The sequence below is a fragment of the Chelonoidis abingdonii genome, chromosome 5 (assembly GCF_003597395.2).
Source record: "Chelonoidis abingdonii isolate Lonesome George chromosome 5, CheloAbing_2.0, whole genome shotgun sequence".
In the NCBI taxonomy this organism is placed as follows: Eukaryota; Metazoa; Chordata; order Testudines; family Testudinidae; genus Chelonoidis; species Chelonoidis abingdonii.
Window position 1 is genome coordinate 37,636,224 of NC_133773.1, and position 25,492 is coordinate 37,661,715.

At 42.3% G+C, this 25,492-nt stretch overlaps 1 protein-coding gene across 22 annotated transcripts in view; it reads right to left on the bottom strand.

Annotated features, from left to right (window-relative positions):
* Nucleotides 1–9,932: 9,932 nt before the first annotated feature.
* The window catches only part of CAMK2D (calcium/calmodulin dependent protein kinase II delta), a 298,301-nt gene continuing 282,741 nt past the window's right edge, over nt 9,933–25,492 (bottom strand). For 18 of the 22 annotated variants that reach the window (XM_032781307.2, XM_032781303.2, XM_032781304.2 and 15 more), the window contains 3 exons: nt 23,959–24,053; nt 17,175–17,403; nt 9,933–11,940 (listed from right to left, as the gene is read on the bottom strand). In XM_032781307.2, coding sequence (XP_032637198.1) covers nt 11,937–11,940; nt 17,175–17,403; nt 23,959–24,053 — 328 coding nt within the window. In that variant the 3' untranslated portion in view covers nt 9,933–11,936. Of the gene's footprint in view, nt 11,941–17,170; nt 17,404–23,958; nt 24,054–25,492 lie in introns of those variants that run through there. The other 4 variants (XM_075066243.1, XM_075066245.1, XM_032781308.2 and 1 more) reach the window with 2 other exon arrangements.

Genomic DNA, 25,492 nt, shown 5'->3' on the forward strand with positions numbered 1-25,492 from the left:
CCCCTGCCGACCCACCGCTCCTCAGTTCCTTCTTACCGCCCGTGTCGGTCGTTGGAACAGTGGAGCGCAGCTTAGTTGACCTCCGCTTCCCTAGCTACTCGTAGTTCTTGTGTATTTAGATAGATAGTTATAATCCTTTATATATATATGATCTTACTTATACGTTTTTTCTTCTGCTAGCATAGTTAGTTTAACCATGAGTTAACGGGGTTCGGGAGTAGCCCCTCCCTGCAACCGGTGCCGGAGCCCATGCCGCTCACCGGTTCTTAGTCTGCTGCTTGGCCGGCCTCGGCCGTTGCTGACAGGAACATCCGCAATGACTCCTGTTTACGGTGCCTTGGGGGATCGTATTTCACAGCTAAGGCCCCATTGTGCAAGGCATTTAAGGGCGAAACAAAATGAGCGGCACTTTCTTTTCCCTCCACTTCTGCACCGAGCGCTGGCTACTAGGCGGACAGAAGCGCCTCCTCGGCGCCGGACCCCGCGGCACCGGCCATTACTGGCACCACGTCGACTCGGCACCGCTCCTCTCTCTGGGGTTGAGAAAGCCATGACTTCTTCCTGCCAGTGCCCGACAGCTCCCCGGCACGCGCTGTGGTTGAGCTCCCTGCTCCTGCTGCTTCTTGCCAACTGCACTGCAGCCAGAGAGATGTTTATGTCGGATCGCCAGGCACCAACACCTGCAGAGCACTGAGGACGCCGGCACTGTTGATTTCGGTCCCGCGGGGCTGTCGAATCCATCTGCCTGCCTGCTCCCCGGCATGGGCGTGGTTGAGCCTCCTGCTCCTGCTGCTTCCGTGCCAACTGCACCGCAGCCAGAGAGCTCGCCTGAGTCGGATCGCCTGCACCGGAAACCTGCCGCGGCACCGACAATTGAGCGTCGGCACCGTCGATCCTGGTCCCACAAGAGCCGTTGAATCCAGTGCCTGACCACTCCCCGGCACGCGCCGTGGTTGAGCTTCCTGCTCCTGCTGCTTCCATGCCAACTGCACCGCAGCTAGAGAGCTCGCCTAGTCGGATCGCCCGGCACTGACACCTGCCGCAGCACCGACAACGCGGCACCGTCGATTCCGGTCCCGCGAGGGGCTGTTGAGTCCCAAGTGCCCTGACCGCTCCCGGCACGCGCCGTGGTTGACCTTCCTGCTCCTGCGTGCTACCGTGCTACAGGCACGCAGCCCAGAGCTAATCTAAGAATGCATCGCCTGGCACACGACGGACCTGCCGCGGGCACTCAACATCGGCAAACCGGTCGATCCCGTTCCCACAAGGCCGTTGAATCCAGTGCCGTGATGCTTCCCCGAACCACACCGTGGTCAGCTTCCTTGCTCCTGCTGCTACCGTGCAAACGCAACGCGGACAAGAGCAGAGAAGCCTGTCTAATATATCAGGCACCATAGTGGCGCCACTCCAGGGGGCGACCTGCCGGCCCACTGAGTGTTGCTAGGGTAAAAGTTTCTCCGACGAATGTGCACGTGGCGCGCGCACACCTAACTGGAATGGATATGAGCAAGCACTCGAAGAAGAACTTGACAGACTGTAATGAGTCACCTCTTCATTATCTCTTTGATAAGCTACATAGATTGACCTCTTGAGTCTATCACTATAAGAGTCTCCCTCCATTTGATCTTCTGGGTGCATTTGTTCAGACTTGAGTTCTAAGACAGTGCTAATTTTCCCCCATCATGAAGAGAACTGATAGCAGCCCTCAGTGGAATATTACTGGAAAAGTTGTGTGAGGTTATGAATATGAGCAAATATTGGTACTGATTTTATCACTAATGCTCTGCTGGAATAAAAAAAATCATATACAATTTATAGAGGCCACTGTTTACTCACATGTACTACAATGTAGTAACAGAGCTATGCCCATATTTTCCTGGTTTTAGGCTAAGAAATGGCTGCAGTAGTTTGCACCCACACATGCACTGAGGCAGTAGATAGTCTCTTCCCCATTGCTTGCATATACTTATATTCCCATGACATAAATATCACACAGACAATCCAACATGTGCATACAATACACATACTTTTCAGGTGATCCCAGCCATGCACACAGGATGAACTCCTGGCCCCACTGAAGTTAGTGGGTGTTTTGCAATGCTAGCCATCTGCACAAGAGGTCAACAGCTACACAACAGCCTGCTGAATGTTATCAGAACACTGTTCTATATAAACATAGCACAACCCTTCAGAAAAACAGCCATGAAATATACAGGACTTGATAAAATCGTGTAAACTCATTAACACTCCATGTTGTTGTTTTTTTGGTCTCTTTTTACTGTTGCATCTTTTAAAAAAATTAAAAATTGCATATGAATCTTATTGTTTCCATTTAGGTTGCACAATTAAAGGCACTCACCAATATTTATAATGACTTTGCATTATGTATCCATCCTTAAACACAGCAATATGGTATATGAAGGATGCGGGCTTGATACTGTTGGAGAATCTAACGTTTTGCAACTCTTGACTTTTGGGTCTTCATACCTTCCTACATGGAAAGCCTAAGGGAAAATATTTGCCTGATTAGTTTGCCTTCCCCATTCTCCTGCTGGTGGAGAAGGACAGAGAATCAGAGCTGTTGCATGTGCTAAGGAATAGCTCCAGTCCACAAAGCAGGCAGTGCTTTCTTCCTCTGCCCTTGCGAGCACAGGGCTGGGGAGTTCTGAAGCACTCAGTGCAGAGCAGTTAGAATGAGGGGAGAGGACAGCAGCTCCTTCTTGGTCCTGCAACCTTCAGCCTGCTCTACATTAGAAAGTTTTATCAGCAAAACTTGCCTTCTGCTGGCACAGCCTAGCATGTGACCCCACTTAATTTGGCAAAAAGACTCCATTTTTGCTGTCATAACTCTTCCCTTTTTCAAAGCTCTAGTAGTTCTTTGCCAGTATAGTTATATCAACACAGTGCCAGTATAAAAGCAAATCTATCTGTACTGGCATAAGACGTCTTTCAACAATAGCCCCAAAATGGAACAGTCCCTTCTAAGGCTACCATATTTTAGGTTCCCAAAAAGAAGACACAGAGACATAAGGGAGCTGGAGGGCAGGGGGACTTGCGGCAGGGGCCCCCAAGCATAGGACCCAGAGGGGGGACATGCTGCTGCTTAGGGAGCCTGCCTTAGCCCTACTGTGCCACTGACCAGAGTTTTCGCGGCCTGGTCAGTGGTGCTGAGCAGAGCCACCACGGTCCCTTTTTGACTAGGCATGCCCTACAAGTGTCACTCCTTGTTACAATGACAGGCGCAAGCCCAGGACACAGGGATGGCCATCAGTCAGGGCTTGGAGCTGGGGCCTGGTTGGGCAGAATCCTTCAGCTATGGCTTGCAGGGGAATGGACCAATTAGTTGCAGATGAAGGGGAAGAACCATCAGTAAGTGGACCAATCAAGGCTCTTTCTGAGCTGCAACTTGTCTGCTCTGCAAAAACCTGGCCATTTCCTGTTACTTGAAAAACCTGCCCAGAAAGAGAAAGGAAGCTCAAAAAAAGAGGCGGTGGCAGGGAAAACCTGGACATATGATAACCCTATGGCTTTGACAGTGAATTGTCTGATACATTTTAAACTCTGCTGCTGTCCCACCATCAAGCCTGGGAGGCTAAGGGACAAAGAAATCTGCCCTGGACCTGCCAACTCTATCCCAGTGTTGATAAGGGGGGGTCACTGACCTAGAAGAGCAGAGACCAGTACAAGCAGAACAGTCCTTCAAATCAATACTGGGAAGACACTACAGTGTGCTAAGGTATAGGGGGGGAAGGGGCTGTATTCATTTGTGTGCTAGGAGGCTGGGTGCAGTATTACTCCAGGTACTTGAGAGGGCAGGGTGTGTTATTAATCCAGGTGCCGGGGATCACTAATGGGTAATATTAATTCATGGGTCAGGTGCCAGTAGGAGACAGAATTAATTGGTGTTTGTGTAGGTTTTGGGGGGGGGGGGGACTTCCTCACACCAATAGGTAGGAGCTGGAAGAAAACACATAGGCAGACACTGCTTTATGTGAAATTATATAAATATAAAATACACTTGGATTTTGGGCACCCATTAAGATGTTGACAGGTACCTCACAGTCAGTTAGCTGGATAATATTTCACATGCACCCAAAGGCTTGTCTACATGGAACAGTAATCCACTCTACAGGGGGTGTGATTTCTAAAGCACACTAAGGTGTTGCAGACTAATTGGTCCTTGTAGATCCTGCTGGTGCACACTAAAGTTTCCCCAGTGCACTTTAAGCGAGTATTGTTTCAAACAACATTACATTAAAGTGCACCAGCAAGGTCTACATGGACCAATTAATGTGAAAAACATTAGTGCACTTTAGAAATCACACCCCCGTAGAGTGAATTAACCACCAGTCTAGAGAAGCTCTAAATGACTCAGGAGAATAAGTCCCATATTCATAACTTTTGAAAATGGGACTTAGGTGCCTAAGAAAATGGTCTATTATATAAGTTCCTAATGACTTAGGGACTTTTTAAAATGTAAAATTTGTCGCCTCTCATTGCACCACAAAGGCAGGGCGGCCCTTCTGAAAATTTAGGTGTAATGTCTCAGTCATGCAGTCCTTTCCCATGGAAAACTCTCCTTGATTTCAATGGGAACTATGCAGACAATGGCAAGATTAAGTCCTCAGTGTTAATTGACATGTTTCCTTCTAACTAATAATTGTTTAAAGATAGGGAAGCTGAAATCTTAAAGTCCTTTTAAAGCCATTTGAACCATTTTCCTGATTGTTAATACAGCTAATTTGGGGGACTAAAGATCTTTTGCTGGAATATATTGGAAAGTTACTGAATATAAAATAAGGATCCAAGAAGTGAGAGCTTACAATAACCAGGGTCCAGTGAGATTTCCAAAAAGACTAAACAAAACAAAAGACACTCTCCCTGCCCCTCAATCTTTCTGAGAATAGAAATACTATATTTGTGAGAGATTTACAGCACTTGGGGAAATAGTAAAGGACAGCCTCTCTGGAACAAAGTTCTGTAGACAAGTTAAAGTTAGAGGGGAAAATAATTATTTTCTTCACTAATCCCTTTGAAATCAGTCTTTGGATAATGGATTCAGTTTGTTTCCATCGTGTTTGTGAATAATGTAGTATAATTATGAGTTCTTGTTAAAAAACAGATCTTCCAGCCATGACACACCCTGTGTTGCTTGTTCATAGTAGAAAAAGGTTCATGAAAAGTACAGTACTTTTTCCATTGTGGAACACATTGAATCTGTTTGGGCAGTCCCAAAGAGAAAGAGGGTGACGGATAGCTCAGTGGTTTGACCATTGGCCTGCTAAACCAAGGATTGTAAATTCAGTCCTTGAGGAGGCCAGTTAGAGATCTGAGGCAAAAAACAGTACTTGGTCCTTCTAGTGAAGGCAGGGGGGGTAGATTGAATGACCTTTCAGGGCCCCTTCCAGTTCTATGAGATAGGTATATCTCCATATATTATTATTAAAACATGGAAACACAAAAATCCACCAGGTGGCAGCATACTAAAATATTTATTGCATGGTGCCAGGGATGCTCAAAGTGATGTTAAAAACATTTCCCAAAAGTCTTTAACCTGTTTTTTTTTTCTCTCTCATCAACTAGTTTATTTTATACACCAGCCTATATTCTAATCTGTCTACCCCACTGTAAATGCATGGTAAATCCATTGGCTTCAGAGGAGCTACTGGAAATTTACATCAGCGTAGCTAAGCCTGTAATCTAGTCTGTTATCTGTAGGGCTCTATCAAATTCATAGCCATGATAAATGCGTCAAGGACCATGAAATATGGTCTCCCTCTGTGAAATTTGGTCTTTTGTGTGCTTTTACCCTATACAATACAGATTTCATGGGGGAGACCAGTGTTTCTCAAATTGGGGGTCCTGACACAAAAAGAAGTTGCAGGGGGAGTCAGAAAGTTATTTTAGGGGGGTTGCGATATTGCCACCCTTACTTCTGCGCTGCTTTCAGAACTGGGTGGATGGAGAGCGGCAGCTGTTGGCCAGGTGCTCAGCTCTGAAGGCAGCACCCCACCAGGAGCAGCACAGAAGTAAGGGCGGCAATATCGCAACCCTTACCACACCACTCTTTACTTCTGTGCTGCTGCCTTTAGAGCTGGGCAGCCAGAGAGTGGTGGCTGCTGACCGAGGGGCCTGCTCTGTGGGCAGTAGTGCAAAAGTGAGGTTGGCAATACCACACCATGCCATCCTCTGGTGCTGGTGGTAGCTCTGCCTTCAGACCTGGGCTCCCGGCCAGGAGCTGCCGCTCTCCAGCTGCCCAGCTCTGAAGGCAGTACCACAGGCAACAGCAGTGCAGACGTAAGGGTAGCAGTATTGCAACCACCCCCCACCCCACAATAACCTTGTGACCCCCACACAACTCTTTTTTGGGTCAGGACCCCTACAATTACAACATCATGACATTTCAGATTTAAATAGCTGAAGTCATGACATTTACTATTATAAAAATCCTGTGGCCATGAAATTGGCCAAAATGGACCCTGAATTTGGTAGGGCCCTAATAATGTGGATCGATTTCACTATTATCAACAATACTTGTAACACAGTAGAATATCTGTGGGACTAGGTTAGTTTCATACAGCTAAACCACTCCCCAACTTATACAAATAATAAAGAAAATTGCGTTTCCTAATACCATTTACATTTTTGGGTTAAATTTTCAAAAGTGCTGAAGTAATTTCGGAGCCTAAATGTAAAGCTGGGCAAAGAACAGTAATACCATTTTGCGTTACAGATTTTAAAATTTTGTTTTGTTTTGATTTGGAACAAAACCCCAAAATATTGAAGTTCTCCACAAAATGGAATTGCTGTTCTTTGCCTAGCTCTACCAGGAACCCTGGTTTTCGGGCAGTCCACCTGAGCCAGGGACTCCGGAGCCCCAACTCTGTGACAGCCCATCATGTAAGCTGCCCTACAGGAAGCCAAGAAGTCATGAGCTGGGAGCTAAGATTCCTGAGGCTTCCACACTCTGGGCTCCCCAGCAGCCCACCAGGTAGACTGCCAAGGACCTGGACAGGTGAACTGGCAGGATACCAGGTTTTTCACTGCATTGTTAGCTCTAGCTATAACTTGAGTTTTGGCCTAACCCAACACTCATCCACACATAGAAATCTATAACTTAAGTTAAATGGTACTTTAAACTTGAGCTAGTTGGCCAGTTGCAGGGAAGGAGGGCTGAAGTTTGAGTGCTGCTGATGCTCAAGCTAGCAATGCAGTGGTGATGTCACACTTTGAGTAACAAACCCACCAGCTGCTAATTAAATTACTCTTTGCAGCTCGAGCGCTGTTTCACAGTGTGGCTACTCTCACTCAAGTTAGGCTGTCTTGAATAGAGTAACTTGAATGAGGCAACTGCTGCAGTGAAGACAAACTCTTACATCTTATTTGCCTACTCACTTTTGAAAATGGGGTTTACGCTTCTAAATCACATAGGGGCTTTTCAAAATTTATCTCCATGTTTTTTTAATTTTGTTGAAGGGATTGAGTTGGTTCCATGTATTTCCAATATTTCACAAGAGATCTAAAGTCCTATGTACTTAATTAATCTTGAAGAGTATTGTACGCTGAAGTTGTTGAATAGAACTTACCCTAAATAATATTATCAAAACTGAAAACACTGACCGTTTCAGGAAGATAATCTTGAAATCCCAGTATTTCACCCTAAACATATCATATCTCAAACTTCGTTTCCTTAAGACCAGTTGGGGTTTGTGACATATTGTTTGCTGCTGATATACTCATGTAGAAGCTTGTGCTCCTTTTCTATTATCAGCCTGAGAGCAAGGACTATCTTCTTATGTCTAGATACAGGGCCTAGCATAATTGGCCCCTGATCCTGACTGGGGTGTTTCAGCTCTACGACAATACAGATAGTCCACAGTAATAATTATTCCTGTAACAAGCATACCTTCGCTTTCACATTTGTATTTGCATTATAATGTAGTCCCTATACTGACGTGATAGTGTAAATGTTAGGATACAAGCAAAGGCTATGTTGAAGAATAGGGTTAAAATTTAATCCAGCTCATGTTAAAATTAAATTGTATGTTAAAATTATAGGTAGATAGAGCTAAGGTTATGTTTAGGATTATGGCTATACTAAGGGCTGTGTGAAGCAGACAGTCAAATAACGTTTAACATCAACATCACATTTTAACTATGGCCAGTTTTTTCCTAGAATAGTCTGTTCTTTTTATAGTAACATATTAGTTACTCAGAAGGCTTTTTAAAACGTCAAGAATTGTTCTGACCAACACCCCAATTGCCTCAACACAGTATATCCAAATCACAAAAAAACACATTTTGCAAAATTAAGTTAGATCAATTAGTAAAAATTAGATTAGTAATTTTAGTGACTTATTAAGAATCATCATGCAGACCAAGATGATACTGTCAGGCTGGAGAGTGTACTTATTTATGCTTTTCAGATATGTGGAAATGGAACCTAAGTCCTTTCTAGAACAGTATTTGGTGGTGAAAATGAGTAAATGTGTGCCCCAACAGTAGTGAAGACATATGTATGACAAAATGTAGGGCCAGCTGATAAACTGCATGTATTTTCTTTGGGACTTGCTGTAGCATTCCAAATGTTTGAGCACCTTCAGATAGCCGTGTTTCCCTCTTTTCCTTTTTAAATGTGGAATTGCCTCCAAAAAACAATAGCCTGAGGCCTTGGACAAGCAGTAAACAATCCCAGACCATTGACAATTTAACACTGGGTACTATGGGCCTGATTCACCACTATATTACTCTTGGCATAAAACTAGAACACCATAGTGGTGCATAAGGCTCTGTATTTCATGAGCCATTAAACCTAGAAGTTCCCCCATTTTTCCAGTGATATGAAGCATTCTTTCTAGTCCTGGCTCATTTTGAGATGACAGATCTTAAAAGCACAAGATTATGTGTGTAAGCTTTTACAGTAACGTTTAGGTTTTTAATCTTCAATAGCCTTCCAAGGGGAGTAGTGGGGGCAAAAGACATAACCTGCTTCAAGACTAAGCTTGATAAGTTTATGGAAGGGATGGTATGATAGGACTGCCTACAATGGCATCTGGCCAATCTATGACTGCTAGCAGCAAATATCTCTAATGGCTGGTGATGGGACACTAGATGGGGAGGGCTGTACGTTACTACAGAGAATTCTTTTTCAGATGTCTGGCTGGTGAGTCTTGCCCAAATGCTCAAGGTCTAACTGATCACCATATTTGAGGTTAGGAAGAAAGTTTCCGCCGGGTCAGATTGGCAGAGAATCTGGGTTTTTTTCGCCTCCCTCTGTAGCATAGGGCACGGGTCACATGCAGGTTTACACTAGTGTCAATGGTGGATTCTCTATAACTTGAAGTCTTTAAGCCATGATTTGAGGACTTCAGTAACTCAGCCAGAGGTTAGGGGCCTATAGCAGGAGTGGGTGGGTGAGGTTTTGTGGCCTGCAATATGCAGGAGGTTAGACTAGATAATCATGATGGTCCCCTTTTGACCTTAAAGTCTATGACTCTATGTATACCTTTTCTCTCCTGTCAAGATCTGCAGTGTTAGACTAATGGTAATCATTGCAGCATCCTGTTTTCACAGGCTGTAGGATCTGAAAAATAATACCAACAAAAAATTTAAAACTCTAAAATATTTCTAAATGCTTTCCTATAAAATATAAGATATATGCAAAATTCACCATCATGGCGTATACTAAAGGGAATAATACCAGGGCCTTAGGAGAGAGAATTTTTGAAACCTAGACTAAATTAAAGACAGAATCAGGAAAGCCACTGCTTACAAACTGAAGGAGAACTCTGTTATTGGCCTATCAAATACTTTAGCTGCTCCTTTCAATTAATAGCTTGGAAAAACATATAGATATTTTATATTACATTGTGCTTTTTTCCCCATGCTTTGCACAACACAACTTATTGTGAATTAAAACCACAAACACAGTATCAGCAGAAATCACAAATTTATTAATCCTTAAATATATCTGTCATTCATTTACCATTATGGCAAGAAATATGTACACTGTGTCCCATGGTAAACTGCAGTGTTTCAAAATGACAGAAGACAAGTGTATAATTCGATTGTGGTGGAGAGAACGAGTCACAATTTCCTCACGTCTTGGTGTGGAAGACAAACTTGATCTACAGTAATACGTCAACACCACATGCTATGTTAAAAGTGTAAAAAAAAACGCCCCCCCTACACCTAATTTTGTTAAATTTAAATACATTTATACTACTTATAGCTGCTTCACAAAAAAAAATAAAGAAATTAAAGAGAAAAAAATTAGGCCATTACTTTTTTGTTTTTCACAGATCCCATTGGCAAGTTAATATGGCTCAACACATTTACTGTAAATCCTTATTTTAAATATACATTTTTAAAAATCATGTAATATTATCAGAAGCTTAAATCCATCTACTGTACATCTACTAATAACAACATCAAAGTGTAAAGGAACGCTTTTGATTTATAATCAACACAAAAAGTAAAATTATACAAATTAGGAAGTCTTCCCATTTTAAAAATTTCAGGTTGCTGAGAGCTGTAAATTGTAATTACTAAAAAGAACACTGATTGAGATATCATGCACTATACAGCGCTTCAGAAAACAGTTAGCCCCACTGATAATAAAACAATGAATAACAACAACAACCACAACAACAAAAAGAGAACAGACAGCCCCTCTATTTTTCTATTAAAAATGGATGGGGAGAAAGGAGGCAGACTAAATCTAAATGTTTGCAGGAATATATATTCACAGCTATAAAACAGAAGCAAAAACAGTCCAGGTCACAAAGTATATGTTTTAAATTGACACCGAGAGCATTCCCTGCTTACTGTACAGGTGTATGCAGCAACAGAAAAAAACAAAAAATAGTAAGTAATGCTGCAATACTAGTTGTCCCTAATATTATGCACTGTGCAAGGATTTTAATAAGCCAAGAGAAAACTGGGGGCAAAACACCATTGTAAAGTATTACAGTATTATTAGAAAATTGGTATATTCATGATAGTTTTTCAGAGCAGTAGCTGATACAATGGAAAGTAAACTAACTCTTTATAGTAAGCTTATAAGGCCTAATATTTCTAGGTTAAACTAAGCACATATCTGGACTAGAGCATAAACAAAATAAAATAATCCTCTAAAGCTTCCTTAATAAATTTACTGTACACCCTGAAAGTGATAAAAATCTATTTTGTTTTATCCTTCCACTTTAATCATCACAAATTTTAATTTTGCTCTTCTATCACCCAATATAAATTTTCAGTTAGCATACAAAAGAAAAGGTAAAGAATCAAAATAGAAAGACAAAAAATGTTACTCACTGGCCAGAACAGTAGAATTTAATTCTAAAGTATTCAAAGCCAGCAAATGATACAATTTTTCCAGTTTAATAACTAAAATGGCTTCAGCTGGTACCAATCCAACATATATTTGCTTTCACATTCATCAGTGATTTTATCCATCTTTGTGTTCCAACAAAACTATTTTGAAGAATTAGCAAAGCTCTAAGTGGAAATCTTATCGATTTCTACTATGACCCAAAGCAAAACCCATGGTTTTGGAAACAAATAAGCCAAAAAACAGTTGTTTAAAAAAAAAACAAAAACAAAATGAGAACATGTACTCTTTTCTTCCTTTTTATAAACACAGTAATTTAAAAGTTATTTGTTAAAACTTAGCATTAATAGAGAAAAATGACAAGTGGATTGTGTAACTACTCCTGTACACTGATTTTTTTTTGTTTTGTCATTTCCAATTTGCTGAAGTGTAAACAAAATGTACAGATAAAATATACAACAAAATGATGCATCAAATGCATTACATGTAGAACTGTCAGCTTTACGCACTCAGAAACATGCATGAAGAGAAGAACAGGATGGCCCACATGGTAACCAATCAGGTGCTTTGAGTACGGAGAATGCAAGAGTGGTGTCGTAGAATTTTAGCTAGAAGGAGGAAAAACCCCAATATTGTTGTTATTGACTTAGCAATATCACCACTCTATGCAGCATACTACAAGTGTTGGAAAAGTACTATAAATACAGAATACTGCTTTGAAAAGCAAGCAAACAAGTAAGAACTTACATTATTCTTCCACTCTTCAAATCACTTTATAAACACTCATTAACCTTCACTACATGCCAGGAGGTTAGTTAAAAGTATCCTTACTTTAGAGAATGGAAACTCAGGCAGAAAGCCTTACTGACTTGCCTAAGTCCACAGAAGCGATTAAGTTCAGAACTGAGCAGTAGTCAGTCCAAAGTGCATCTAAATTAGTATATTTTACACCACTTTATGGTACCGTCAGTGTGCATATTACACAAACTTATAATGACTAACAGATTCACATACAACTTAACAATATATCATTTACATCCCCACTTTACATACCACCTTTGAATTTGGCCCAGTAAGTTGTGAATGTCAGAGAGTGTGAGCTGATGTCATCATTTTCATGCAGAGGGGCCAGAAGAGGTGGGTAAGAGGAAAAGAAACTAACAGGAATGTGTAAGAATATTTAGAGAAGGCCACTCAATATTATCATCAATATCATTATTAATTATTTGTATTATCCTAGTGCCTAGGAGCCCTAGTCATGCACCACGGTCCCATTGTGCTAGGTGCTGTACAATCACAAAACAAAATCCTTACTTAAGACTTCTTTTGGCTCTTCAGTATGTAACTTAAAACAACTTAGATTCCCTTACACACTGATAAATGGGTACAAGGGAATCTAATGAAGTATTACATCATGTCTGAATTTTGCCTTTGGAATCAGTTTCAGACCCAGTTGTCCCATGGCTGCTAATTCCATGCTAAGACCAGGAGACTACTCGTGTGTGTGTGTGTGTGTGTGTGCGCGTGCACGCACATCTGTTCAGTAGTTTTGCAAAAATAAGCTAAAAGAACTAAATCATAAGAATACTGAACACAGAGAAAGTTAACAGAGATAATCTCTCATCAAACCTATCACTTCTGTAGATACAAGCAGTGGAACAGATGGAAATCAAAGCTTTTCAGTAATTTTCTTGACTCAGTTAAAAAATAATCTAAGTTTGTGGCCATTTTATGAGCCAAATGAATTCATGTCAAAGAGAAACATCTCTGTGTGTATACAGCAGCATAGGAGCTGAGTTCTGGCCTCAGATTTAATGTGCATTCATCACTGCAGTCTTGACAAATCAGCCACTGTGCTTGCCCAAACTGATTTGACACAATCCAGTGAAACATATTCCCGCAAAGGTGGAAGACAATAGCTATGATTACTTTTGTAATTTTATTGTATTTGAAATCTTTTTCTTCAGCCAGTGTGAGTAAGATTTACTATGTATTACAAAGTGTATTAATGAATGGAAAATATAACATTAATAAATATTCTTATAATGATAGATCTATATCTGATGGAGTGCAAGTATTCTAAATCCAAGAAAGAAAGAAATAATAAGGATATGGTTCTGTGGAATTCCACTTTTATGAGGCTCTAGAATGGAGATACATTTGCATTGCTATATTCTCTGTCAGAATTGATGGTAAATTCCAAGACCTTATAAAAGATAACCAGGAAGGTTTGTAACAAAGTGACTTCTATGTGTTACTCATGTTGCATAAGTTAAAAATGGTGAGCCTCATTAAAATACTATACCTCACATCGATCATTTACTCCCAAAACTGTAGAATCTACAGTTTGCAGGAATTACTAGGCAAAATTCTAGTTATGCAGGTGGTAGATGGTCATTAAACTAAATGGTCATTAATCTTCCTTCTGGCCTCACTTCTATGAATGTGTGTATGTATGAAACTACTCGGTTCTCTCTAAGTACTTAGCAAAATACACGCAAGCAGAAAAGTTAAAATGGAAAGGACTAAAATTTTCCATAATCTAGTTCCTGTCATCCTGGTAGTAACCCATGTTTTTCAGTGAGTATCAGGATGAAATATTGATTCTTAGATACTAATCCTTTCTGGACTTTGTCATTTATGCTTTTGGCCCCCAACATGAGATGGGGCAGACCTATTCCACATATCCCTCCAATGTAAAACCTGTGTCTTATAACCACCAAAATCTCTCCTTTTCTGTTACACTAAATATACTTTGTTAAGAACTGGCAGTGTGTTTGGAGCTGTGCAAAACAGAGAAAGACAATGTGCTTGCCACCAATGGGTTTACATTTTAAAATAAACACTATGGTACAAACATACAGATTAATAGATTATAAGACCAGGCAATGGGTTTCTCTAAAAATAGCATTTCATTCCTTTTAAAGTTTAACACCACTTTGTTCTATCACTATATTTCATTGGTTGACAGATTGACATTGCAAGAAGCAGCATGTTGTAAAGAGGGAAGGTAACTGATGCAAAAGGCAAGGTGAGAATGCCAGGTATAAAGAACAGAACAAAGGCATAAGTAGGAGAAACATAACAGCGAAGTTACGTGGGAAAGGAAAATTAGAAAGAAAGAAATGAGAGCAAAACTGTAGACATGAATGGACTGAGGCAGAGCCTTGAGAGTGAGGACAAGAGGCTTGAACGTGATTCCAGAGATGACAGGAAGACAACTGAGGGAATCAAAGTTGTGAAAGGAGCAGACAAAATGGGTTATTACAAGAGCAATTTTAGATAGACTAGCTGGGGCAGTGTGGAAAACAGGCAGGCTATGGGAGAAGGAGATTGTTGCAGTCAAGGCAGGAGATCACCAAAGGAAATGCATACAAGCACTTTTTAGCTGTGAGGATGGAAAGGATGAATTTTCAAGATGCGGCAGAGGAAGGGCCAAAGGATTAAGCGACATCCTGGAGGTAGAAAGAGGAGACTAAAATAACACTGAGGCCTTGTCATCCAAGTTTGCAATCTCAGAAACTGCCTCCATCAAGGAAATTCACACTGGTGTTAAGTACATTGATGTGCAATCTTCAAACGTAGACGTGCTGCTACAGTGCAGCTTAATTTGGGAACCTAATTTGGGAACCAAAGTAAGCTGCAATGGTATAGCATGTCTACATTAGGAATTGACACACTGATGCTGTTGCACCAATAGGAATTTTCTTAATGTAGACAGGGCTGCAGTTTGCAAGCCTGAATCATGGGGAGAGCAGTGGTGTAACTTACATTAATGAGTGGGGGAAAAGCAGAGGGTTGAGAGGAAAGATGAGGGGCCAGAACCTCAGCTGGTACAACCTGACGTAGCTATGGGATCAATGGACGAACATGATTTACACAACTGAGGATCTAGCCTGAGGAATTCAGTATTTTGCATGCTGAGTCTAAGGCCTTGGCTACACTTGATACTTACAGCGCAATAAAGCCACCCACAGCGCTGTAACTCACTCCCCGTTCACATTGGCAAGGCACATACAGCGCTGTATCTCCATGGCTACAGCGCTGCAGGTACTCCACCTCCCCAAGAGGAATAACAGCTGCTACGGAGCGGCTGAGAAGCTGGTGCTCCAATGTAAATAGGGAGTATCCTTATTATGGAGTGATTGACCTCCGGAAACTCCCCATAATCCTTTTAAGTGAAGGCTCCTCTCCTTGTTTTGTTGTGATACCTCTCTTTGTTTCGTTGTGAACTCCAGGCTCTGGGAGCTGCTTATCAAAAAAACAAACATAGCTACTGTTTGCTGTGAATGAGTAGAGGCAGGTGGGGGACTCCCTTTGGAACGCCCACAGCTAATGTTTGCTTGAAGAGAGAGGCGGCGCGGGGGGGAGAAGAAGGGTCCGTTTTGGGGAGCGGCTGCTTATCTGGCCTGCGAGAAAAAAATCAAACAGCTGCTGTTTGCTTTCAGTGAGTGAGAGAGGGGTGGAGGAGGGAGAGGGGTCAAAACTTGCAAGGCAGGGTGCTCACACAGTCAGCACTCCAAAAATTCACTCTCTCTCCCCCCACGCTCCGTCACACTCCACTCCACCCCACTCCCCCTTTTGAAAAGCATGTTATAGCCACTTGAACGCTGAGATAGCTGCCCATAATGCACTGCTCCCAATGCCGCTGCAAATGCTGCAAATGTGGCCATGACAGTGCGCTGGTAGCTGTCAGTGTGGACAGACTGCAGCGCTTTCCCTACTCAGCTGTACGGAGACAAGTTTAACTCCCAGCACTGTACAGCTGCAAGTGTAGCCATACCCTAAGCTGCTGTGATTCCAAGGATGCAATATCAGAAGGTACTTAGAGATGCCTGAACACAGTGAGACAGACCACAAATAGAGGGAGAGATTTGAGCGTCAACCACACAGACATAGTAACTGAAGCAGTGAGAACTGACCAGCTCACTCAATGGGAAAGTGTAAAGGGGGGAAGAGAAGAATTTATGTACTTATTTGTATCTTATAATTTATAAAGTAAATAATCTGATTCTAAATCATCTAGCTACGTACATGGCTAGTATGTGTAAGCACTAGGGCTAGCTGGAAAACAGGAAAATTGCTAACATTTTCATTTTTCATCAACATTTTGTTTTTGTTGAAATTTTCCAGCCGGATCTAAATAATTATATGTTTCCTATCATTTCTCTCTCTTTACTTCCTGCCAGTCCCCTTGGACTGTATTTGTTATGCCCCTTTTGTGTCTTGTTTCAGGGCCTGTCTACATTAAAGAAGCTTCCACCAAAGTAATTACAGCAATGTGATTACACCATTGTAAACCCCCTGCATGTAAACATGCTGCACAGGTAGAAAGTGCTGCTGACACTTGTGACGCTCAATCCAGGGATTTACTAAAGTAACCTGCATTAGTGTAAGCTCGACCTTGTATTGAGGCAGCGCATCTATGTTAGTGGTAGTGTAACCACATCTGTTGAGTTACACTGGGGCAAACTTCTTTTGTGAAGAGGAGGCCTAAAATTAAAATAATTTAAACTCTTCAGGGCAGAAACTGTCTATGTGTATGTACTTGTAGGTGTCCTCTTCTCTTGCTACTGTGAAGTCCTAAGCTTAAATGGGCATGATTGTAAACAAATAAAAATTATTACAAATATTTGCACTAATATTGTATGCAGCATACTGAATTATTAAACAGACTTTTCAGAATTGACAGTGCAGAAGTTACACTGCAATGCTACTTTCAAGAGAGTGAAAGTTTTAGAGTTTAAGGCCAGAAAGGACGTGTAGATCATCTAGTCTGACCTCTTACATAACATAGGACATCCTTACCCCGTAGTTAATACTGTTTGGACAGATTTCTTACTTGATCGGTACTGTTGGTGACCCTGAACAGTGAAAATGAACATTCTGCCATTTGCCATCACGGCGGTGCCAGACCCGGGTCTCCTCGGACTGCATAGTTTTTGGCATTCCACTTCCGTCCATATACTGCGTCAGCCGTATGTATGCAATGCAGGCAGCATCATCGCCCACAAGATGGACATGGGGATTGAGGATAATGGTGTGGATTGGCTTATTACCCTTGGACAAAGCTATGGGGAGAAACACACACAAAATCAGTTTTTCCCCAAGTAAACCAACAGAGTTAGCCATGTCTCCCAGTACTGAAAATGGTGTGTAAATATATCAAGATTGGCAGAGGCTAAATACTAACCACTGTTTTATTGATAAGCAAGCAAAACTAGTACAAAAAGTTGCAGCAGTGGGAAGGGAGTGGCACTACAGAAACGAAGCATGTTCTCCTCTCTTCTATCAGAAAATCATTCCAAAATAACTGTGGTCTAAACTAATCTGCCAAATAAGTTACAATAATTGTCTGCTTTTCAACCCTGATCAGTTTCAAGATGTCTTGCCATAATAAAGACATAAAAGAAGGATGTGTAATTATGTTGTTCCCTTTCCTTTGTTGTTCACTTTTAGAAGTGAGGTCATGGGATGAATCTCATTAGTTAGCACCTGAGCTCTGCTCACGATAATATATTTGCATTATAGATTCATAGGCCTAGGACTGGAAAGGACCTCGAGAGGTCATCGAGACCAGTCCCCTGCCTTCATGGCAGGACCAAATACTGTCTAGACCATCCCCGATAGACATTTATCTAACCTACTCTTAAATATCTCCAGAGATGGAGATTCCACAACCTCCCTAGGCAATTTATTCCAGTGTTTAACTACCCTGACAGTTAGGAACTTTTTCCTAATGTCCAACCTAAATCTCCCTTGCTGCAGTTTAAGCCCATTGCTTCTTGTTCTATCATTAGAGGCTAAGGTGAACAAGTTTTCTCCTCCTCCTGATGACACCCTTTTAGATACCTGAAAACTGCTATCATGTCCCCTCTCAGTCTTCTCTTTTCAAACTAAATAAACCCAATTCTTTCAGCCTTCCTTCATAGGTCATGTTCTCAAGACCTTTAATCATTCTTGTTGCTCTTCTCTGGACCTCTCCAATTTCTCCACATCTTTCTTGAAATGCGGTGCCCAGAACTGGACACAATACTCCAGTTGAGGCCTGACCAGCGCAGAGTAGAGCGGAAGAATGACTTCTCGTGTCTTGTTTTACAACACACCTGTTAATGCATCCCAGAATCACGTTTGCTTTTTTTGCAAACAGTATCACACTGTTGACTCATATTAGCTTGTGGTCCACTATGACCCCTAGATCTCTTTCTGCCATACTCCTTCCTAGACAGTCTCTCCCATTCTGTATGTGTGAAACTGATTGTTCCTTCTAAGTGGAGCACTTTGCATTTGTCTTTATTGAACTTCATCCAGTTTACCTCAGACCATTTCTCCAATTTGTCCAGATCATTTTGAATTTTGACCCTGTCCTCCAAAGCAGTTGCAATCCTCCCAGTTTGGTATCATCATCCGCAAACTTAATAAGCGTACTTTCTATGCCAACATCTAAGTCGTTGATGAAGATATTGAACAGAGATGTCCCAAAACAGACCCCTGCAGAACCCCACTTGTTATACCTTTCCAGCCAGGATTGGGAGCCATTAATAACTACTCTCTGAGTATGGTTATCCAGCCAGTTATGCACCCACTTATAGTAGCCCCATCTAAATTGTATTTGCCTAGTTTATCGATAAGGATATCATGCGAGACGTATTCAAATGCCTTACTAAAGTCTAGGTATACACATCCACAGCTTCTCCCTTATCCACAGGCTCGTTATCCTATCAAAGAAAGCTATCAGATTGGTTTGACACGATTTGTTCTTTACAAATCCATCTGCTATTGGCTATCCTTACCACCTTCCAAGTGTTTGCAGATGATTTCTTAATTACTTGCTCCATTATCTTCCCTGCACAGAAGTTAAACTAACTGGTCTGTAGTTTCCTGGGTTGTTTTTATTCCCTTTTATAGATGGGCACTATATTTGCCCTTTTCCAGTCTTCTGGAATCTCTCCATCTCCCATGACTTTCCAAAGATAATAGCTAGAGCTCAGATACCTCCTCTATTAACTCCTTGAGTATTCTAGATGCATTTCATCAGGCCCTGGTGACTTGCAGGCATCTAACTTTTCTAAGTGGTTTTATAACTTGCTCTTTTTTTATTTTATCTTCTAAACCTACCCCCTTCCATAAGCATTTGCTATGTTAGACATTCTTCAGACTTCTCAGTGAAGACCGAAACAAAGAAGTCATTAAGCATCTCTGCCATTTCCAAGTTTTCCTGTTATTGTTTCTTCCCTCTCATGAGCAGTGGGCCTACCCTGTCCTTTGTCTTCCTCTTGCTTCTAATGTATTGATAAAAAGTCTTCTTGTTCCCTTTATTCCCATAGTAGTTTGAGTTCATTTTGTGCCTTTGCCTTTCTAATCTTGCCCCTGCTTCCTGTGTTGTCTGCCTATATTCATCCTTGTAATCTGACCTGGTTTCCATTTTTTTATATGACTCTTTTTTATTTTTTAGATCATGCAAGATCTCGTGGTTAAGCCAAGGTGGTCTTTTGCCACATTTTCTATCTTTCCTACCATCGGATAGCTTGCTTTTGGGCCTTAATAGTGTCCCTTTGAAAAACTGCCAATTCTCCTCACTTGTTTTCCCTTCAGTCTTGTTCCCATGGGACCTTTACCTATCAGCTCTCTCAGCTTATACCAAAATCCGCCTTCCTGAAATCCATGGTCTCTATTTTGCTGTAGTCCCTTCTACCCTTCCTTAGAATTGCAAACTCTATGATTTCATGATCACTTTCACCCAAGCTTCCTTCTACTTTCAAATTCTCAACGAGTTCCTCCTATTTGTAAATCAAGTCTAGAACAGCTTCCCCCCAGTAGCTTTTTTCAACCTTCTGAAATAAAAGTTGTCTGCAATGCAGTCCAGGAACTATTGGATAGTCTGTGCCCCGTGGTGTTATTTTCCAACCAATAGATATCTGGATAGTTGAAGTCCTCCATCACCACCAAATTTTGGGCTCTGGATGATTTTTGTTAGTTGTTTTTTAAAAAAAGCCTCATCCACCTCTTCCACCTGCTAGGGGCCTGTAGTAGAGCTCCTAGCATGACATCACCCTTGTTTTTACGCCTTTTATCCTAACCCAGAGACTCTCAACGCTTCCGTCTCCTATGTCCATCTCCACCTCAGTCCAAGTGTGTACATTTTTAATATATCGAGGCAACCCCTCCTCCCTTTTCCCCTGTCTATCCTTCCTGAGCAAACTATACCCATCCACACCCAACGATCCAATCATGTGTATTATCCCACCAAGTTTCAGTGAGTGCCAACAATGTCATAGTTGTATTTTACTTTATTAGCACTTCCAGTTCTTCCTGCTTATTACCATTACTTCTCGCATTTGTAATATAGGCATCTAAGATACTGATTTGATCTTGCCTCCCAGTTTTGCCCTGACCCTCCTTTCTCTCTGCCATTATAGCCTACGCTCCCTCTTGTTTCTGACCTATCTCCCAGGTCTTCCTGTTCCCCACTTACCTGTGGGCTTTGCTCACCTGTCCCCATTGAACCTAGTTTAAAGCCCTCCTCACTAGGTTAGCCAGTCTGTGTGCAAATAGGGACTTTCCCCTCCTCCTATCTCTGATTCCTCCCGGCTTTAAATTTCCTTCTTTTATTTTTTTTAGTTGGCATGTCTTATGCGCTACCTTTGTTGAAATGATCTCATCAAAGTCTTTGGCCAGATATCAACATGATTATCTTCCAAAGTGATCTTGATTTGTTTTATATGTATCGTTTGATGGTTCTAGTGCAGTAGCGAAAGCTGTTACCAAATGATTTATGTGGTTATACTTCTCTGTACTTTAGAAAATGTAGTAAAAAGACATTTAAGAACAGAATTACTTTCTGTGATTTGGGATCTGTGTGTGTCACATTGTGAACTCCATGTTGTTTTGTGACCCAGTTTTGTTTCAGCGCTCTACTTTGCTCTTTAGCAGCCTTTGTGGATTAGAGCATCCATTTTGCAATAGAGACTTGACTCCTAGTAGAAAGACTATGTCTGAGAAGTAAAGACAAAGCAATCGAGAGCCATCAATGTTGAATAACATTTTTCTATGGAACAATGGGTCTTCTACTGGTAAGGCCATGGTCTTTGAATGTCTCTCTACAAGGACGTTGATGTGGGGAGAGTAGGGGGTGGAACACGGAATTTCCTCAGTGGAAAGAGACATGCACCAAGAGAGACAAAGGCTGTCATTAAAAGCTAGCTGCTACTCTGAGCAAAGGATTAGTCTCCTGCTGCATGTCAGAAGAAAAGGGCAGGGGGAAAGACAAAGCAGGAAAGGCTCCCTAGCCTGTGCACACTGACTTCAGACTGAAAGAAGAGGAGAGATCAGACTTAGAGGAAGCACATTCAGAACTGTTTGTTATTTTCCAAAGATCTGACTCTTGTGTTGTTTAAGAACAAAATGCCTGTGGTTAACAAATCCCTTTGCTAAGTTTGTCTTCCTTCCACATTGCCCCTGAAGGAGTTAATCAAGAAACCAGAGCTCCCACAGCCAGGTGGACTCTGGGAGAATGTGACTAGACACTGAGGGGGTTAGGCAGGGAACACTGGTTCTAGGGTCTATGGCAGCTGGACTCCAGAGTCTCACTGTCCAAGAAGAGTGTCAGACAAGGGGTCTGCACTGGGTAGTGTGCTTGAGAGACCCAGAATTAGGAACAGTGACCATTACCCATGACCTGGGATTTAGAAGTACATGGGATTCTGTGGTTGGATCCACATGCACCAGACTAGTGTCTGTTCACAGAAGGGGTAGGTTGTGATGAAGTGGTATGAAAAACAAGCAAATCCTGAAATTCCACTTTTCCCACCAATATCACAACTTGGGCCAACTCCCATCTCTGCACAAATACCAGTCTGTTGTGAGTGGATCCAACCACATGATCCTATGTACTTCTGGCATGCTGTTCTTCTAGCTTGACTACTGTTATGGAGATAGGAGAGATGTACTCCAGAGTCGGTTCTTTTCCCATCCTGCCTGTTTCCTTTCTAGCTGGGTGGAGGAGGCTGAGTTCACCCCACCCCGCCTGGGCTGTGAGGAAAACTGCTCTCTGCCCACAGAGCTGGCCAAGTTCCCCAACTAGACCCTCAATAAGGAGACAGCAGGAGACACAAACCCTTCCTTTTGTCTCTCACTTTTCTTGGCCTAGCTCTCTGCCTGAAACCTCTGGGGGCCCTAGGGGCTCCAAACACCTCAGAAAGGGAGTGAAGCTGAGAGAACAATCTCTCCCAGAATCAAACTCAGCCCTGGGACACAGCTGGGAATTTGATGGACACATTATTGAGCTGTACTGTTAATCCACAAACTTGAAATCAAGTTTGGAATTTCCTTCCCAAAAGCCCTGGAACAGAGGTGTCCCGCTGAGCTATTGGCCACAGGGGAGTGGAGGGAGGAAACTGGAGGCAACCTCAGAGGGCAGGACATTCCCCTGTCACCAGTGACTGATGGGTCTGGTTCTGCCCCCAAGCTGCAAGCAGGCTGAAGTATCCATTGTAAAGGGTCTATAGACCTTAGCACTAATGAGAACATGCTAAATGCTTGCAGTTCTCATTTCAAAGTAAGTTAGACAGTAACCCACAGGAATGGGTTACCCAGGGAGGTGGTGGAATCTCCATCTTTAGAGGTTTTTAAGGCCTGGCTTGATAAAGCCCTGGCTGGGATGATTTAGTTGGGGTTGGTCCGGGTCCTGGTCCTGCTTTGAACAGGGTGCTGGACTAGATGACATCCTGAGGTCTCTTCCAACCCTAATATTCTATGTTTTTAAGTAATCTGAATCCTTACCCAGAACATTTTACTAAATAAACAACCACCACCACTTTATTAATATCTGTACAGATGGGGAAACTGAGGCACTGAAATTCAATGATGTGTTCACAAAACAGAATGGCAGTCCATCTCAGATTTGAGATTAGAATTTAGGAGTCCCAGGAGCGAGTCTTGTGCCCTGAAATTTCTCATTAAGAAATTGCTGGATGAGAAAATCAATTTCATTAGTTAATTTATACCATGATCAGCCTCCCTTTGAGTTTCAAATCTGTTCTGAAACTATGTCATCTATAGTACCTGATAGTCTATGGTATGAACAAGTAAGCAGTGGTAGCTTTTATTTTCTGAAGCTGACATGGTTGTACTAAATCCACCAACTGACATGCTGTGATCACCATTAAGAGAGTCATGAGGCCAGTGCTTCAGCTACTGTGAATCAGCACAGTGACTATAGTTTTTCCTTAGACTTACAGTGAGAAAGAATAATGATCAACTGTTAGGAAATGCTGACTTTTTAATGGTGATCAGTTTGTCCATCACTGCAGATTTTTCAAATGTGCCCAATGCTGTGGTATTCAGCCCCTATAGCTCTGAAAAACAGAGTGGGAATCACTTGCCTTCCAACTCTATTTACCTTTTAGCCGTCCCTCCATACCCTTCTCCTCAAAAAGATATTATATGAACTTGACAATTCCCTCCACAATCAAAAGTTCCCCATGGTTTCTAAAGAAGTTTAAAGTATTTTATACTGCATAATTCAAAATGAAATTTCAAAAACATCATAAGCAGCTACAAAAAACAGCTGGATTTGAGAAGCACACCTGGAAATATTTTAAATGTGATCAGATAGGAAAACACACCATTTTCAAAGTAGAACCTGTGAAAGTCCATCCCTTCCACCAGATTCCCCAAAGCTTCAGGTTCAAAAGATGTAAGGCCTGGATCACAGATCTTTCTGTGGAAGAGAAAATTGAACAGTGATGACAAATGTACAGTTAGTTTCAGATACAGCACAGAACTGCTTTCTTCTTGATAACTTTGAAACCAAAGGAATCCCCAAATTGCAATTTTTTATCCCTAATACATACAATTCACAGCATGAGGGAATTCAGATTAAGTCAGCATTTCTCAAATGTGGCCACCATGGCCTCATGCAGCCACCAGGGGCTTTTCTTGTGGCCACAGCCTCCTGGGCTGTGATAGAGGGAGAGTGAGGGGGTGGGAAAAGTAGCTCTCTCTCCTCCTCCCTGTTGCTCCTGGATGCACTCCTTTGCTGCTGGTGCTGTGGCCACCATCAGTCCCTGCCTCCCTCTGGAGTCACCTGAGGCACAATGCTGTAGGAACAGGCAGCCATCGAGTTCCCCATTTTCCCTGCGGCAGTGGGGCTCAGGCTTTGGGCTTCAGCCCTGGGGTGGTGGGGCGGCAGGCTCTGGACACAAGGCTTCGGGTTCCAGTCTCGGGCTCTGGCTGCGTGGCAGCAGGCCTCAGGCGCCAGTGGCAGGCTTCGGGCTCTGTCCCTGGATCCCATCCTCCAGTGGCAGGCTTTGGGTTCTGACAGCAGGGCTTCAGGCTCCAGCCCCCCGCTGCCTTCCCCAGCTCCCCCAGCTCCCTTGACACCCACTGCCTCCCTCTAGGGCTTAATTTGTCCCCAGGCTTGCCAGGGCTGAGTAAGTCTGCTGTGAAAAGTGAGACTTGTATGTTTGTAATTATCACTTTTCACAACATGCTTGCTAGCTAGCAATAAATAAATTACAATGATTTAGACATGTATATGTGCATATTTATTTGGTTTTCCTAAAGCTAATTAAGTATTTTCAGAAAAATATGTCTTAAGAATCCCTGTTCTAAGTGATGATTATGATGGTGCTGAGGAAAAATTGGAGGATCTTTATACCAGAGGCAATATGGAGCAGAAAGCTGAACTACAAAGGAGAGACTACATATGAGGATGTCTGAGGAAAGACTTCAGAAGTCAGAGGGGCAGGAATGGTAAAATGAGTGCTATACATAGCCATGTGGAAAAGAAAGCTTGAAGAAATGCAGTCTATCAACTAGAATATTAAGGTCCTGTCATAGCTTCCTACTCAGATTTGAACCTTAGCGTTCATAAACTGAGAAGCTAGCATGAACCCTCTAAGCTTAATTACCAGCTTAGATCTGATATCGCTGCCACCAGCCAAGTGATTTCCAGGGCTTGGCTCCCTCTCTGGTCTCCCAAAACCTTCTCTGGGGGACCCCAAGACTCAGAAGCCCTGAGTCTTACCACAAAGGGAAATAAACCATTCCCCCCACCTCTCTCCCACCCAGAATTTCCTCTCTGGGCTAACCTGAGAGTTACTGATGCAACCTCTTTACATCACAATACCAAGAAGCATGTCTCCTCTCTTCCACAAA